We start from the raw sequence: 19,112 nt of genomic DNA, 5'->3' as shown, positions 1-19,112 counted from the left end.
ACAGAGATGAATCTGGTGGAGAGAGGGTGCCTTGGTGCATCAGCGTAGAGATTACAGTGCTGTGTAGAATTTAACAGGCCCATTACCGCCTGCAGAGAAGCACTTCTACGAGGCTTTATAGTGGTACAGGAAAACAACATCCCTCAGAAGAACAAAGAATAAAACAGAGCCAATTATTTTGACAAGTTTCTACATGATCATAGTTTTGAACATGGCTTTGAACCGATGCTACCTCTAGACCTAATGAGAAAGACGAATCATAAAAGCAGTTTTTGGACCGGGGGTGTAGAGTTAAAAAGTCGCTTATTTTTAACTACCTACAGACCTATTTATTTTTCATCTCAAGCTAAGATCACAGACAAGTATCTGTCCCTGTTTTCCTGCAAATTCATGGAGTTCAAAGTTGCCCCTGAGGGTCCTCTAATTCTGAATTCATGAATCAAAAATTTCAAACATATAATTGAGCTGGCACAAATGAAGGGTTTGAGTTTCACTCTTGTAATACCGTTGGGACTTGGTTTTGCTAATATTGTGCCTTTATTGTTAGAGTGCATTGTGCTGTCACATCCGCGCCTTTTTATTTTTCTTTGGAGTAAAAAGAACACAATGTTCCCTTTGTAGAGTTGTCTAATAATCCTTTATCATTCCTAAACTCCTGCAGCTTAATTGTGTGATTATCCATCAGTCAAGATATAATGAAGCCATTTTGGAAGTTTGATTGTATTTTCCAAGAGACTACACTCTGAGAACGGCGCAGAGATGATTCCGCAGTGATTATTTTTAATTTTGGTTACAAAGCATGAAGTATATTATTCATCACTTGAATGTTAGATCTCATAGCACGCGGAGGCATTATTGTTTGGTGTGTGTAGAAGTAGTAATCTTCCAGTTAGTGAGACAATAAGAGGATTCTCAATAGTAGGTGTTTGTATAGTGTCTGCATATTTGATCTGATGTGTCAAAACTCCAACTAGAGCTACTTAATGGATATCAAAAATGCAAAAGCACACTTGGCTTTGACATCCAGAGATTTTGTTCTGATTGGCCTCAAAAGCAAATCAGATTGCTCATTTTCATGACCTGTTTGCGAAAGATTTTTGCAAAGTGATGGCAGAAATGCTGTCTGTGCTCAATAGGTCTCTAATTTTCTGAAACATTGCTGCACTTGTCATTAGTCACAATCACTAGTGCAAACTCCGAGCTAAGTGCATATGAATGGGACCAGTTCTGGCGACCAGAGGCAGAAGCACAGTCCTGTCGCACAGACCAATTTGGCAAAAGGACTTACGCTGGTGGAATACATTATTAGTGTGAGGAATGCAGCATCAGCAGGTGCAAGAAAGGCCAATCACATCAGTTCCTTTCATACCCTTTAAAAACAGCAGATGCAAGGCTAAAGTGGAGGCAAAAAGCCACAAGGCAAGAATAAACAGTATACCGCATTAATATAAACCAGCCAGTCAAAGCATTAAAACCACCGACAGGTGGAGTGAAAAACATTGATCATCTTGTTACAATGTTCTGCTGGGAAATCTTTGCATCTCGCCAATATGTGGATGCCACCTAATGCACTCCACTCACCCAAAAACTGTTGCACACCGAACACACCCTCTTATGGCAGCGGCACTCCCTGATGGCAATGGCCCACCCCACAGCAAAACAGTGCACCACACTGCAAAACTGCTCATGAACGGCCTGAGAAACGTGACAAAGAGTTCAAGGCCATCTTATCTGATCTTCTCTTATCTGAGCATTTATGGGATGTGCCAGTGATCCTGAGGTGCCACCGATCCCTGGTGGGGTCTCCTTAGATTGGACTTAGCTCTGACCTGTTACAGGCTCAACAGGACATTGAGGTAAGTTCTGTGGTGTCTGGCACCAGTGTGTAGGCAGCAGATCCTTTGAGTGCTATGGGTTGAGAGGAGGGGTACTAGCATGTCTCACAGATGCTCAATCAGATAGGGATCTGGGGAAAAAGGGCCAGATCGATACCTTGAGCTCTTTGTCACATTCCTCAGGCCGTTTCTGAGCAGTTTTTGGGGTAAAGGGGGCTCTTTCTTGGTCTGTAACAGTGTTTAGTTTGGAAGAGTGCATCAAGTTGCATCAACATGAATGCCAGGACCAGAGGATTCCCAGCAGAACATTGCACTGTAACAGTGATCTATGTTATTCACCTCACCTGTCAGTGGTTTTAATGTTTTGGCTGATCGCTGCATATAGCACACTAAATGTGCTACGAGGTCAGAGGATGTTTCCTTTATGACTTTGATCAACTAATCCAGCTAGCACTCATTTGGAGCCAGAAGCAAACAGTGCAAAAAAATGTACTGCCAAAACGGCGTAAGTGCCACTGTTGGCTTTGTGCCATTACAAATGAATAAATACTTTAATGACCATCAGCAAACTTCTCAAGACATAACTCTACTGTATGAGCTGGAGCAGTAGTTTTATACAGTAAGTGCTAGGCCTCCTCACACCGAGTTAGATCTGACAAAGAGAGCACATTACAGTTTAATGTCCCATTTTCCAACTGGTCAAATGGAACATGTCTCATTTTGGGCTTTCATCTGATCTGCACAGAGTTTGCCCAAATTAACAAGCTGTTAAATAACATTGACACTGTGCTCCTCTCAGCAGCTTAGGAAGATAATACGTTTGAGCTCTGCCGACGTGGGGTGCATTCAATTGGCCTGCAGACAACTGGGATTAACCTGTGAGGGCAGGAACTCTGGCTAATGACGAGCCCCAGTGGTTTGCCTCATAGCTAATTAAATGAACGTACAGTTTGAGCACTATGCCTACCTGTCAACCAGCAGCAGTTCCCTTGTTTCCCATTACCAAAGTTGAACTGAAGCATTAATTGCTCAACAGTTAGATTGGCTCTAACTAGGTTCAATCATTTTGCCACCACATGCTTTTTCTTCCAATTATATATCTAATGGATACTTGCCAGCAGTAAACTATACAGTGTGCACAGCTTCTCTTTGATTCTGGTGACTATTTTTTGCTAGCATGACTCTGTGCATGGTAATGTAAGCATTGTATTGGTCTGTTGGTCCACCGCTTTGGTTCACAATGAAATGTATCTATTTTGTACAGGCATTTATGATGCCCAGAGCATAAATGGTAATGACATCTGTGATTATCTGTCTTTTCATGTTGTGCTGCCATGAGGTTCAATACAATGAAAACGTTGTTCAAATAAGAAAAAAAAAACAAATACATTAACAGCAAACACACTCCAAAACCAAAAATGATACAAATACAAAAACACCCAAATCCTGAAAACCTATGCAACAAAAAAATGCTACAAATCTGTAATTACATCTCTAGCATGCTAATGTGTATGTATATGTAAATCTGTTGCTCTTTCATAATATTGTAAAAGACTAAGGCCAAATTTTAAAGAAGTATACCTGCATTTTAATATTAGCTCTTTACTGCACTTTTCTTACTACTTTTCCATTGTGGATATGCATCATTTTCCTGTAGCATTTGTTTTTGGCGTTGTGTGTTCTTTTCTTCATGCTACATCAGCGGCTGTGGCTCAGGAGGTAGAGCAGTTTGTTCAAGAATCCGAACATTGGTGGTTCGAGCCCTGGCTCCTCCAATCCACATGTCGAAGTACCCTTTGGCAAGACACGGAACCCCAAATTGCTCGTGATGGCTGTCCCATTGTTGTGTGAGAGCCTGACGATGGTTTCTGAGCAGCAAGTGGCACCATGTACAGTAGCCCTGATAGAAACACTGTTTCTGCATTCGCCGCGTGTTTGCCGTTTATGTATTTTGTTTTTGTTTTTGAATTAGCATCTTTGTGAAGCTGCAGCACATTTGTTTTTGTTGGCCACCACGTGGAATTGAAAATGTGAAGCGCGGCAGGAGGAGTAATGCAAAATCAGAACTTCATTCCATTTGGCAGGACAAAGGATGCGATTCAGAAATAAATAAATATTTATTTAATATTTATATAAATAAAAGACTCAATGTAAAAACTTCCCATACCTTAGTTATTTAGTACTTATCTCTGTCTACCTGTTTGTGTGTGGTGTGTGTTTGCGAAGCTTGCAATGTGTTAAAAACATGTTTGCTTCTGTTGCTGATTAAAAATTATGCGAGGCTTCACACGTAAATCCTGACAACCATCTGTCCAGCTGCAAGGGGAATTCCTATGAACCTAATTGGCTGTTTTATTTGTACATTATATCAGAAGAGTGGGCAATCTGCCAGAGACTGTATTGCACTGACAGTAAAATCAATTCCTTTACTACAGCATCACCCTTTATATGAACAGAGCTTACAATGAAAATGTTGTTTCAACCTTGTTTGTATCATCTAAGATGCTTCTTTGACTGTGTGTCAATCTCCCTACTCCAGCTGTGTCCCTGGCTCTCGCCCTGAATGGAGTCTTCACAAATACTATCAAGTTGATTGTTGGCAGGTATGCTTAGTTCTATCACATGCTAGACTCGTCAGATCACGTTTTTCAGTTTTAATTTGAGATTTTTAAGCATGAACTGATGGAAAAGTCCATGGAGTTATCCGCATCAGCAACACAGAAACCATATTTTGGTTGTTTTTGGATTTTCAGACCCAGGCCCGATTATTTCCATCGTTGCTTCCCAGATGGACAAGTAAATGCGAAGATGCTGTGTACCGGGGAGCCAGATCTAGTCTCCGAGGGACGCAAGAGCTTCCCCAGCAGCCATTCCTCCTGTGAGTATCACTATTCACTGCAGGCAGAGCACAGCCAACACTTGCAACACAATGCCAAAAGAACTCAGAACTCACACACTGACTCATTAAAACTGCATACAACTATAGCTACAGTATTCACTCAGTTTGATCTTTGATGCTGTGAGCAACATTTCTCCAAGTAGAAAATGTCCGTGTGTGTGTGTGTGTGTGTGTGTGCAAGGCATTTACACCACATTTTCAAAGGGATGATTTTGTTGCAGCTTCTCTTCAAAGGTAATTAAAACATGTAGAGTTATCAGTCAATTTACACATCCCCGGCAGCTTGCGGAGATGCTCACGGGTTTAGTTGATTGTGTCAGGCACATTCAGTCTTGTTCGCTTGGTGCACAGATGAGTGTTGAATGCACACCTATGGTTTCAGCTTCATCTGACTTCCTGCCGCAGTCCAATGTGGCACAGTGGACATCTTTTGGACCATATTGCTTTCCAAGCTGTTTTCACTTCAGCAGGGTATTAAATTATTCACATGTTTTTCTGTTGTCCAGCCCATGAATGTTAAGTGGTGTGCGTCGAGCGTTGTGCTGTGGGTTGGATAGCTGCTAAGGATTATATGGTGCACGAGGCATGTAAAGATCGCATTTAGGAAGATACGTCTTTGATAAAACACGCTGGTGACTGCATGGCTTTGAAGTCTCTTTTCTCTTTTGCCCCGGTGAAAAAAGTCAGGAAAGTCCATCAACAATAAAATTCCTCCACTGGATTTACACTGAACCTCCTGATAGCTATTAAGAAAAATGAAAAATAGATCTTTATATCCTCCAGTGAGCTGTGCCTAGATGATTGCATGCTTGATATTTATATTGTTTGTTTTTGTTCAAAATCCTTACTACATTTCCACTCTGGATGAACAAGCACATTTAACAAGGTAATTATGCATGATTCTTAAGTACGACAGGAATGTGTAAATATGCAAGTCGTTGCATGCAATGCAAGCGTTTAATTGTCACAAGTTGAAGTGAAAATGCTCAACGCTAAGAACATTTTCAACTCAGATTTGTAATCTCATATTTTAATGAAACTGGAAATGTCTCTTGAATTCAGGAAGAAGTAGCTCTTGAGAAGTGAAGAGTGTATGTGTGCGAGAAACACCAGTGAAATGTATTGACATCCTGCTGTGAGTGTGACTGCCTTATAGCAGGATTCAAATCCAACATGGGATTAATTGGTCTTTGTGTGATACAATAATGCTGCAAGATGGATAAAGTGGCGTATAGAGTGAAATTTTTCACCGGCTCTGTAATTTCATGGTCCAGCCTGATTTCAAATTGATGTTTTAGCCTAATGTTAAAGTTGCACACTTACGCCTCCCGGACACCTGCTTTAAGAAAGAAGTGCTTTGAAGTGCTGGCTGTGTCCCATTAGAAAAAGCAGAGAGGGACATTTCTCTGTAATTCACTGCAGCACTGTGTATGGATTACATCCATCTGCGCGGCAGCTTTAATAGCCTTATGTTGTTGCGCTGTGAGTGAGAAAGTGATTGAGAGAGCCACGCGACGGGGACACAGGGAGCACCCGAATGCCAGCACGTCTAGAGAGCAGAAGAAATCCAATTTCCTGTCTGCGTCCCCTTTCACCAGGACAACGCTTGTTGGAGCATGCATACCTTGCAGAGCTTTTACCCAGACGAAGGTGGCAGTGGACAGGGAATAGGGGTAGAATGGGTTGCAAGAGTGAACGTAGCCTTGTTCAAAGTGGCACCTGGACCTAATGCAACTCCACTTCTGGCTGGTATGAAGCCTGAGACAGGGTCCAAAGAAAGTTTTTTTGCATTCAGAGACTTCTGCGTCTCCAAAAAGGATGCTGGATATTCTGCATGGTAAAAATAAAACTAATCCATCATAATCAGCCAGGACAAAAATATAAATATGCACAAGACTCGGGTGTTTGATGACAGCTATTTTTTAAGGCACACAAACTAATATTGCATTTCAAAGTTTTTCTTTTTAAAGGTGCACAGGTTTCTCTGTGATTTCATTTATTTTCTCCACCTCATAGCAAAGTAACAGAAATCGAAAGAGACAGATCCCGAGAAGAGAAAAACAAACAGATAAATACAAACTCCCCTGAGCTCACTGCGCCAATATACACCGCTGTAAAGCAAGCGGGTCCTAAAGCATTAGCTTTAGGTTGTCTCCGTCTGATTCATATTCATCTCACCATCTCCCCTTGCGCTTATTAAGCCATTAGATATGATCAATTAATACACACTTTTAAAAAATAATGTATCCGGTGAGACAGACCTAATCACATCTTTCAATCTCCACACTTGCACACACCTATCTATATTAAATTAACCACAGTTTGGACTGTCCGTCAAATTAGTTCAGTTCCTAGAGAGAACTCTTAACACTTCTGGAAAGTGTGCTCTCATATATTTACTTAAACTCACTCAGGAACCCTTCAGGCTGTCTGGAGTGTCCGAAGAGGTTGAGGAACAGCTTGTGTAGGAGTGCTGCAGCAATTATACAGTGCTAATAATGAGTTCCTGTTGGGCTTTTTCATGTTAATGAATGAAACAAATTCAGTGCCCAAGTGGTTGGTTAATATGCATAGCTTCTGACAAGAGGCTGAGGGGGGTGTCCCACTGGTTCCTGCAGGGGGTCAGAGATCAAAAAGAAATGAGAGAGACAAAAAAACAGAATAGCCACTGTGAGTTAGAGATTGATTAGACAGTTTTTGTCTGTGTGTGGTCCCATACTTGGATGATAGATATTTCAACTGAAATGCAGGAGAGAAAGGTAAAGGGACTGAAATTACCAAAATGATCAGAGTTTGCAGAGGCTTCAACCAGAGCGTGGCTCCACCTTTTTGAATCCACAGCCGAACCCTGTGCTTTGAAGTAGCACTTATCCACTTAAAAATGTGTCCTCTGTGGGTTTGCTTGTCAAAAACCATCACAGGTTCAACAGAACACCTCCTAATTTACTGTGGCTTCCATTTTTTCACAGAAAGTCTGCAGCACTTCTCCTCTTACCACTCATTCCTTCATGCTTCTTGCCTCATGGCTTTTAGAACTTTTTGTGTTACTGCAGGTTTGCAAAGCTGTCGCCCAGCCAACCTCCCTCATCACGACCTCTTCCACCTCCACTGTACTCAGGCACAAAATTAAATCATACAGTGCTCAGATGTACTGGCCTACCGAAACAGTGGATTTTAAGAAATGAAGTATATATAGAATGCCATTTCTCTATTCTGGAGGGTTGTGTTGATAGAAACTAATGTTCCACAAAGTAACGCATGGTGATAACTTTAAAATTAGTGAAGAATTAAGGGTGGTTTTAAAGCACATCAGTGACAATTATAAGACTTAACAGAGATGACTGTATAATAAAAGTGGACAGCATAACATCGCTCCAAAAGTGAAGGGAAAAAATCTTGATCGCCCCCTGGTGGCAGGCTGTGGTATAGGTCATAAACTCCGCCCCCTCCATGGGCGTAACTATCGGACATGGGTCAAAGTAAAAACTCAGAGTACACAACAAATAAATTTTTCTAAAGACCTTTTCTGTCATTAAGGGTGTCACGCCATTGTTTGTTCAAGAGTTTGTTTTTAAATAGTTATCTGATACTATAAAAAGGGGGTGTGACATCATGATTGACAGCTGTGTGCACTGCTCATGATTGGGTCATATGGGTGTATGGGCGGAAATTCAATACCGTGTCACCACTTTGTTCCCAATTGTTACTGTGCCGACTTTGGCTCGTAACTGACAAAGATGGCAGTGCCGATATCTGGAATATTTACGCTTCAGTTTTGTACATTGCGGATACAGTATTGGAGGTGGGGCCCAGGTCATTCCTTTGAAAGTTCCTAAGTGACACACGACACCCAAAAAGCTTGAGTCCCATGGTATGATATTACTCTGCAACTTGAATGGTTAAAAAATAATTTAATTTTGAGTGCTGTCAGACTTTCAAAATGTTATCAGACTTATTGGTCAAATTCTGATGGTGAAACAAATCATTTCGCAGGGGTTGTGATGCTCAAGAACATGTATGCACTTATTTACAGGTGTCTCTTTTGCTAAGAAAGTAAATGGAAAAGGTAAAGTAAAGAAGTCTTTTTGGGCTTCACTGCGTCATGTGATGGAACTAGAAGTTGTAATTCCTTGTTTGGCCACCATATATACTTGGCCTTGAAGCTTGGTGCTAGGGGCTTGAGGAGGAAGTTAAGATGAGGTGTCAATCTTTTTTATGCAGTCAAGGCTACAACCACATAGCATCCCTGTGAGGCTGTACTTAGATACCATGATGCTTTGAACTGAATGCTATCATAACCATGTTAGTAGCAAATATTTAAGGACCTGATGCTGGTAGACGTATACATATTCACAGGATCACCATAGTCAACACATTGTAATTTACCCTGAGGGGAACACAAATGTCCTCAATGCATGTCAGTCCAACAGTTGTTGAGATATTTCTCTCAAAACCCCAACTGAATTCTGGTACAGGAAATGCTACTTGTAAATCAGAAAAACTCCTAAGTATGTAAAACTCCAGACTGTTGAGTTATGGCTGTTTCAGTTTATCATGCTGCTCTACAACCACCTTTAGCTGCTGTATGGATCTTTCAGAGGCACAAGAAATGTCAAAATGTTTATTGAATCTCTGCAGGATTTGAATGTTCCCAACAATCAGTTTTCCCAAAATACAAGCTGTTTGTTTAAAGACAAACAGAGTGTAGCTATAAATCCCTTAAAGCGAATTATGCTGTGACATTTTCAATAGTCAGCCTTGTAGATGGAGTTCATACACGTTGTTATACATGCCTCCGCTGTCACATATTGGATTATTTTTTTCATACTGGTTTGACTTCATAATATACCTACATACATATTCTAGAGCTGGTCCTCTGTGTCTTAGTTCTGCCATGTTTACAGAAATCATCCCACCATGTGGGTCTAGAAAGTGCACTCAGACGTTATCCTCTGAACAAACCTTGTGCTTGTTTGAAGATAGTAAAAAAAACGAAACCCGAACTGCACTCATCAATCTCATTAGGCGTCTTTGTTTTGTCTCAGGGGAATTACTCATCAAGGCTTTTTAGATGCACAAAACAGATTTGTTACTAAGATGTTTTTCCCTTTGTTGGCCTCCTCTCTGTCCTCTGGCCTTTCAGAGTCGCCTGCTGCCTCTTGGGGAGCATGCTTCAGTGGCCGATGAGCACACCTAATATTTATTGTGTCACCCTACCGCTAAAAATGCATTGGCTTTGTTAATTACGATAATTTCACATGTGGAAATGTGTGAATGCATGTTAGGGACACACACTTGCAGCCCCTATTCATGTATTATGCATATCCCCGAAGCATTCCTATTAGTGTAATCCTCAAGATGTTGACTCACTGTGTCTGCAAACGTACTGTTTGTGTGCAGTATGGAAATAAAGCATATTTACTGCTACACTAAGCCATGTTTCCTTAGGATACCTTCAATAATTAAAATGCAATTTTGCTCAATTTATTTGGCAAATCTCTTCATATCTGTGGTACATTTCTAAACAACAGAATAGCCTTGGTTAGCACTTAAATCGCCATAAAAGCATCACACTCCACATAATTACACAGAGGTTTTAAATGACCATTTACATGTTTTTAGAGCTAGCATTGTAAACCAGCAATGTCGAATAACCAGAAACCATATATATATATATATATATATATATATATATATATATATATATATACATATATGTGCTATAGTAGAAAAAGCAATGAACATCAACTTAACAAACTGCTAATATTATTATTACTACTGGTTCTAATATTACATTACAGTGCACTGCAGTTCTGCATGTGGTTCGTGCAAGCTCAGCTGCTGAGGGTAGGTACAATCAATGTCAAACACTTTACTAACTCTTTATTGCATTATTTTTAAATGTATTTGAAAGTGGAAAACTATAATGTAATATATGTGTTATGTTGTGTGTATCACTGTCGATTGTTATAGTTTTTCTAAACTGTTAGTATGCCATAAACAAAGTCATTAAAAATTTCATTCTATAAAATTTAATTTTAAAAAAATCATAGTGTGTGCACTTTTCCTGTGCAGCCCTCAGTCATGCAGTGGCTCCCTGAAATGGCATTCAGTCTTCAAAACTTTGAGAACCCCTGATTTGAGATTTTTTTATTTTTTTTTCGCAATGCTTCACAGTGGTCAGTTTAGCTGTTTAGTTTGTTAAAATTTCTCCTGGGGGGATTACCCCCCTTGAGGATTGGGTCTCAGAAGGTGTCTTTGGAAACTGCCCCCACCCCCCCCCCCCCCCTGTGATTATGGCTCTGGTTTAGTGACCTGTCCAGGCTTTTTTCCTGCCTTCCTTTCAAACAATCTTGGATAATCTCCAGCCTTCATCACTGAATGAATAATGAGCTGTAAACAGGGTCCCTGCTGGATCCCCGGCTTTGTTTTGAAATGGAATTTAGGAGATGAATTTGATTAACAATACAGAACAAGAGAAAAAAACAAAGTAAGAAACCACATTAAGCAATGTATTAATGTTCAGATTACGATAAAGAAATAAATATTTCTCATCTCTGCGTTCTCTGTGGTGGATCAGACAGGAGACCATGTGTTCTGGAAATGTGTGATTTTCTCATTTAAACTGCTGTGAGGTTTCCAGTCAGCAGCCGCTCATTCATGGATAATTTAGTTTCGTCTATCCAAATGAGTAATGTAATCTTCTTAGTTATAGTTAGAGCTATTAAAATGAACGGTGAGAGCTGCGGTGTGATTGGAAATGTGTTGAGGTCGCCCAGAAGTTAGATGAATGTGCACTGAGGGATGCTGAGACTTACGACCTCAGATGGCTTGTTCATGACCTCCGAACAGAAGGACTAGGCTGATGAACTGAGTCAGAGAGCATGAAAGCTGTGTGTTGTTGTCTGTTAAACCTGTGTGTTACACTTTGTGGGTTGTGATGATGACTATGTGCAGAATTTTATATACCACAGGGTGCCAATTAATTTTTTGCATATTTCGTATTTTCCTTGCTCTCCATATGGATTGATTTAACTGGCAGTGTATTAATTGGTTTCATCCAGCCCTTGGTGATTTCACTTTCCAAAAGGCTATGAACTACTGGTCCACTGTAAAGCTTAAGCAATTAAATGGGACCCGTTGGCCAGATTTAATCTTGCCAACTAAACCACCATATGGTTTCTAGTAAGTGAGAGTGTACAGGCCACCCATGGGGCCCATACGGTCTGCATTAGTAGCGTAGCTCTATGGATGTCCACCACAGACTGAAACATTTCAACAGTTATTGGATTGACATAAAAAATCGACCCCCACTACCTTTAGTGATCCTTTGACTCTTCTCCCACCACTATAATTAAAATGTTGCCGGTGAAGCGTAGAGGCATAAACATTTCACGCCATGGCCGGGGGCATTATGTTTTCAGGCTATCTATCTGTCTGCTGTTCCGCCCCATTCCTGTAAATGAGATATCTCAAGAACACCTTGAGGGAAACTCTTTTAATTTGGCCCAAAATGTCTGTTTGGACTCACGGATAAACAGATTAGATTTTAATGGTCAAAGGTCAAGGTCACTGTGACGTCAAATATCTCATTCTTGTGGACACAAATTCTCGTGAACACCTTGAGGGAAATTCTTCGAATTTGTAACAAACGTCCTCTTGGACTCAAGGATGAATTAATTAGAATTTGGTGATCAAAAGTCAAGGTCACTGTGACCTTGCGTCCATTTAATTCTCATGAACACAATATCTTGGGAGGGCCTTGTGGGCATTTCCTCAATTTTGGCACAAGCCTCCACCTCAACCCAAGAATGAACTAATTAGATTTTGGTGGACAAAGGTCAAGGTCACTGTGACCTTGCAAAACTTGTTTTGTGCCATAACTCAAGTATTCATGCACCAATTTGGACATGTAAATATCTATTATGATAAAATGCTTAAGTGATGTCATTTCATATTAGAAACAGATGGGGAGACATTTGGTCGGATACTGAATTGGTGACAATAATCTTGAAACTGTAATGATTGTATAGATGTTCTTTGGTGCCGAGTTGAAGATTTGTGTGAAGCATCCACCTTTTAGAATTTGTAGTTTCTTTGCAGCAGAATCCATATTTAAAGAATTTTCAGCTGCCGTGACTATAGATGAGCCTGGACCGACATGGGTGTTAACTGTTACTGTAAACTGGACTGCTTAGCAGAGGCACATAACCGTGAGGCGGTAATTCTAGTTTGTTTTGAGCTGAAGAAATAAAACCAATATCGGACTGTTGAATGGATTTCCTGGAAAATGCTTACATAGATGTTAGCTGGGCAGAAACAAAAAGAAAACATGCAGTATCCTATTTATACCTTTGTGGAATCCATCCAAAATCCCACATTAGATTCAGCACTGTCTTCAGTGACGGAGTCAATTTTACACTAAAGATGCAATCAAGCTAACTACATTATATTCATAATTTACGAGGTGTGTGACACTGTATAATCAGTTGTAATTAAAACCCATTATCAGGCGTTACCATCCATCCAATATATTGGTGAAAATTGCAAAATGGAAAATGCTGAGTTCATAATGGAGCCAAGTCCTGCTCCCTGACAGCAGGACAGCCACTGAGACAGCTGGACTTTTTGCCTCTGCCCTTTCTTGCCACCATCCTTTCTCTCTTTCTCTCTCTCTACAGGCTACACACGTGTCCTGGTGTCCTCAGTATTCTTGGCCGGTTGAGTGACAAATGTGCAGCTGATGAGTGCTGTTTGGCCTGCTGCATCAGTAATCTAATGACCCTGTCTCAGCACCACCTTTTAGAGCTCCGTCACACCACCTTTAATTCATACAATTAGGCTGCCGCTGTTTCTCTGACACCAACCACCATCAAGACTTCCTTGGACACAGCATGTCCAGCAGCTTGGTCACATTTATTTCTACTACAGGCCTTTGGCGTTCACCGTGACCTCAACGTGTCAGGCCTTTGCAGAGGAAAGCTGCTGGACAAAATGAATATTTTGCATCAACTATGTAAAATTGTATTAGCTCCATACCAATCTTGAGATGAGGTGTAATTTGGGACTGACATGGTCTTCTTGCTTATCTCAGTTTGTCAGTGTTTGCATAGAAATCAGACATTAACAATCTAATTTTGTGCTGTGTATTGGCTCAGGGATTCACATGCAAACTGCACATAGCCGATTAAGTCTCCTTGATCAGGAACCTGTCGAACAGTGATGTGGGTATTTTCCCAGCAGGCTGCAGTTTCATCCCTCAGAGCTTACCTGCGAGTGGGTGGCAGCGGACAAGCTGCAATTTTTCTCATCTGCCTTTTTCATTCCTCTCTTCTGTCTAAAATGCTTTGTCACCACACCATGGCTGTCTGTTTTATTGTTTATTTTATTATTTTGCACAGTAACTGTTGCACACTTTTCCATCATGCAGGATAATTGACTTATACAAGACAATCCCTTGAGACACTATCACAGTTTACGTCTTCGCTGAGATACAAGAGGATTGTACAGTCACAAAGAGGATGAGAGTGTATAATCTGAATGCTGTATTCAATCTTACCCCTCTATCTTTTATTTCTCTTTCTCTGCCTGCTAGTTGCATTCTCTGGACTCGGCTTCACCTCCTTCTACCTGGCGGGGAAGTTGCAGTGTTTTACGGATCAGGGTCGAGGGCGTAGCTGGCGTCTCTGTGCCATGGTGCTGCCTCTCTACAGCGCCATGATGATTGCATTGTCCAGGACCTGTGACTACAAACACCACTGGCAAGGTCCGCCTAACAGCTCAGACACCAGAATATGATTTTCTGGCATTAATCAAAGTTACTGTGAGAAAAAAAAAGTGGTGTCTCCTAAACTTACATTGTGTTAAATCTGCTTGTGTCAGCCTGAGACCAATCTCTGTGCAGAAGTCCATTTCAATCACACCTGGCTCAAGGCGCTGTTGGAATTATTATACAGATCATTTATTAAGCAAACTTGGGGTGATGCTCATTTCAAACAGCTCGACTGCTGTAATCACATTTTTAACTTAATCAGCATGGCTGACAAATCAAGCAACGGCTAAAAAACTGTAAAGTAAATCAGGGTGGGAAGCTTGCTTATTTGCCCAGCAGACTGGAAATTATGTCTTATAAGGCTGTTTTCTGCCTGCTGCAGTGTAATGGCAGGTTCTGATTTCATGACAAGTGCCTTAGATGACAGTGAGGTGGTATTTAATTCAGCATCCCGGGAAAAAAAAATATAATTAAAAGCTTCAGTTTTGCATATCTGGCCTGAAAGAGCTGGAAGGAGACTTGGGAGGGATAGAGGGATGGGAATGCATATGTGGGCGGGTGTGGGAGTGAATATGTGGTAATATGGTGACAGCTCTGTCATATGGTGTTAATTAGCTTTAGAGAGCCATATGTTCCTGGGTAGCAGGGCAGATACAAAATAGACAACTCTTTTAACAACCAGGCAGTGCCGGACCTAGAACATTCGGCACCCTGGGTAAGCTTCCCCTGGTGCCACCCCCACCCCCACCCCCACAAAAAATAATATTTTATCATTATAACATCTTGTTAATTTATTGTATTTATCACAAATGAGATGCAGAAGTAATGTGAATTCAACACAAATAAACAACTTAGCAACAAGCATAATAGTAAATAAGCAAAAAAGAATACGGTTTGTGCAAATTTATTTATTTTTTTCTTTTTTATGTTGTTCCCGTACGAATTTTGCGTTTTCATTTTCTTGAAACTAATGCTCTCCGCATACACTCCACCACACCATATCCAACAATGCTTTAGCATGTTGTGACAGTGATGATCACTCTCTGATGAGCATATTTAGGTTAATTTTAAAGGAATTGTGTTGTGGTATTGGCATTAGATCTTTGGATCCTTTTTCCCGTACTTTTTTTAATTTCAAAAATAAATAAAAGAATTTCAAAAAAATAATAAAGTACACTTGGAAAGGGGGATGTGGTGGCCATTTTGGCGATGCTGTGTCACCTATAGGAGGATCTGCCTACAACCAGGATTTTTTTTACATCAGAAGTGCAACACATACAACTTTCCGAGTCCCTCATAGTATTTCAGCTCTACTCACACATTTTCTCTTTTCTTTCCCCGTCAGACTGTAAGTAAGCAGCAAGGGTGCAGCCCATTAAACTCGAGGGGGCCCCAATCTGCACTCAGTGTAAACACAAGCTGGGAGCCCCCATTAGCCTGGCTGCTGAGCCATGCTTGATGGATTCTAATATTCTCCCCATCCTGTTGCACTTTTGGAGGTGCGTTCTCTGTCCTCCAGGGGGAAAAGGCTTGCCTTCCAATCATTGTCTCAATGAGGCCACCAAACTAATATATTGCATCAAGTCACAGTCTATTAAATTCAGCTGACAGGAGTCGATGAAACATTCACACAGCAAGCTCATGCATTGTATAGCGTATGAATGGTGGAAATCGATGTTATATTTTATTTCATTCCACCCAGAAGGAGGAAAATAAAGGGACCACGGTGAGCCCTATGGAAAAATGTAATTTTGATATTATGGAATCCTCCACTTCAGCTGTTCCAGACACCAGCTGGCCATGTCATTTTGATCTATACCCAGCAATATAGGCTTAATATTCACCTTGGCAGTGTGATATTATATGATGTATTATAGCTTTAAGGAGGGCAGGTATAATACGAAACTGTTCAGCGCAGATGACAAAATGACAGAGACAGCCTGTCCAGAGGCAAGTTAGCCCGGTGCTGAGTCGAACAGATTCATTGCTTTGCCTTTCAGTTTGCTTTCATCACACTCCGAACGACCCAGGCGAGATGAATGCTCGCAGGAACGCTCTTGCACGCACAGTACAGTGACGCCTAATTGTGCTCATTCCAAGGTGTTAGTTGTCTTCCTCCACATAGGCTAAAATTAACCAAAGATGCATACTTTAAAATATATGTGTTTTTGTAACTTTGCAGATGCCTTTGTTGGTGGAGTGATCGGGTTGCTGTTTGCGTACATCTGCTATCGCCAGCACTACCCACCCCTTCTGCACACGGACTGCCACCTGCCTTATGCCAGTCTGGCTGCCGCTGCCCACACGCCCTCGCATCCCCAGGACGACCCACAGCCCACTGACAATGCCACCACCCTGCCCCTGGAGGGCTTGACTGAAGGGCCAGTATGACTAGTGGCCACCACCGAGACTCCCCCCAACACCCTCACCAAGCCACCGAGCCCACCTCCCCTTTCCCAGTGACTGACTGGCTCTTGTATACATTCCAGTGGACAATATTACACCTCAATCCATCTCCATACTGTTGCAGCCCGTCTCGGTGACACCTACATTTTTTGTGTTTATTTTTTTATATCTGGTTCTTGCTCAGCAGGCGTGAAAATCTATATTTAGAGGTGATGTATGAGAGGATCCTACGAATATGGGACATCGCCGCTGAGAGGGAAGAGAGAAAAACATGTTGAAAACCTGAGGAAACAAGTCTTACTAATGGCTGTGAAGGAAGATGAAAATGTTGCCATTTTTTTTTTTTTGAGAAATTTGGTGGCAGGTTGTTGGAGCATATTTATTTATGTTAGGTTGTCAAAAAATTGGGACAGCATGTTTGGGAAACCCTGAGAAATCCTGTGAAATGTCACAGCAATCAAACCATGAAATCAAACCAAGTAGACTATTAGAATATAGTTTGTTTATGTCACACTTGAAAACAAATTATGATATTCTAAAGCGACGTTGGTAGCGCCAGAAATCCAATGACGTTATGTGTGTTTCAGTGAGACTTTAAGATGCACGCTGCATCTTAACAGGGCGCCAATATTTTGATTTGTGTCAGTAGCCAAAGTTTCGAGTAATGAGGTAACCGTTATTAAAAGTAATTCCTGTGAGCAAAAACCTGAAGCTTCAGACTTGAGACAAGCTGACGTCAGCTCGTGATGGGTTTCTTTGAATGGTAATCAGCTCCATGCACATTACTGTAAGTAATTACAGTAAATTAAGTAAATTTAATTAAATTGAATTACTGCCCTACAAATGACATTAGACATTTAACGTAAAATTGTGGATGTTAGATTTAGCCAAATAAAGTTACTGTTGTAAGATTTAGGAAGAGAAACATGGTGACGACGAACCTTTGAACAACTCAGAGTTCACTCGGTTTCACACGGCCACAAATGCTGGTCTCCTGAAAGAAAGTCCTGTGTTGTTTGACAAGTCTAACACCTCAACCTGCCCCCTTACATGTCCTTTGAGTCTTTATACTACATCCATGTACTCCCATTAGCATCAACACGAATTATTGTCTCATAATGACATGGGTTATAAAGGAATTGTGTTGCATTACCTTTTGTGGGTATACGTACGAACGTTGCATGCTTACATTATGTTGCCTACATTACTACATGTAACATGCTAACATCAGGAAACGTAATCCTGGATGCCGATGTTTTTAATTCCTCCCTGATTTTGAATGATATTCCTTCTGTAAAGGTAGAAAGTGCCGCTATACTCAAAGAGTAGAACGATGGTGCAAAGACACTGAGATGTGGAAGACCTAGAAACACTGACCAATCAGAGCACACTGGGCTTTTTTATGAGGGGGAGGCTTAAAGAGACAGACACTAAAACAGAGCATTTCAGACAAGGATAAATACAGGTGTTTCATCACAGACAGTATGAGGAAAATATAGTGTTTTCTAAACATTAAAACATGTTAAAGTGTTCAAGAAGAAACTCAAAATACAAGGATGAACCTAGACATTAGCATAGTGGGTCCCCTTTAAAACCTCAAGCACTTGAGCCACAACTCCATGTTATTACCTCCACTGCTGTTAGTCACTTTGTCTTTGGCAACAAAAAAAATTATATAGAACCAATATATCAGAGCAAAGTAGGGCTGCAACTTACGATTATTTTTATAATCAATTATTCAGTCGATTATTTTATGGATTAATCGATGAATCGGATTTTAAAAAATAGAATAGAAATAATGATAAAATATGCATTTTTTCCATCACTTTGTTCAAAAACAGATTATCATAGACAACAATGCAAAAAGTGCAGTGCATAAACAAGCGGCTACTACAACATCCCTGAACTGTCAAAATGATATTAAATTCTGAATAATAACTACAAATGAAACAATTCAAAAACTAAATGTTGACAGCTTTTACAACATACCGTTACGTTTCCTTACTTAAAACTGAACATACGTCAGTTTTTGTGGAGACTTGCCATTAAGCTCTCCTCCTCCTCACTTTCGCTTCGCTTTAGATGCTGCATCATAACCATAATGCTCGCGTGCCATGCCATGTCACTTTTGCATATTTTGCAGCTAACACACTTCCTTGTTTTGCATAACGGGAAGTGCTCCCGTTAGTTTTCATATGAA

At 40.7% G+C, this 19,112-nt stretch overlaps 1 protein-coding gene across 1 annotated transcript in view; it reads left to right on the top strand.

Annotated features, from left to right (window-relative positions):
- Positions 1-18,852, top strand: part of plpp4 (phospholipid phosphatase 4) — a 56,311-nt gene extending 37,459 nt beyond the window's left edge. Inside the window, exons 4-7 of the mRNA XM_042502699.2 lie at positions 4,375-4,438; positions 4,589-4,713; positions 14,330-14,500; positions 16,689-18,852. Of these exons, the coding sequence (XP_042358633.1) occupies positions 4,375-4,438; positions 4,589-4,713; positions 14,330-14,500; positions 16,689-16,897 (569 nt within the window). The 3' untranslated portion in view covers positions 16,898-18,852. The remainder of the gene's footprint in view (positions 1-4,374; positions 4,439-4,588; positions 4,714-14,329; positions 14,501-16,688) is intronic.
- The last annotated feature ends 260 nt before the right edge of the window (positions 18,853-19,112 follow it).

Source organism: Plectropomus leopardus, chromosome 13, assembly GCF_026936395.1.
Source record: "Plectropomus leopardus strain MGB_pleo_1.0 chromosome 13, ASM2693639v1, whole genome shotgun sequence".
Lineage (NCBI taxonomy): Eukaryota > Metazoa > Chordata > Actinopteri > Perciformes > Serranidae > Plectropomus > Plectropomus leopardus.
The sequence above is the reverse complement of the archived record's forward strand: the minus strand, read 5'-3'. Positions and strand labels throughout refer to the sequence as shown.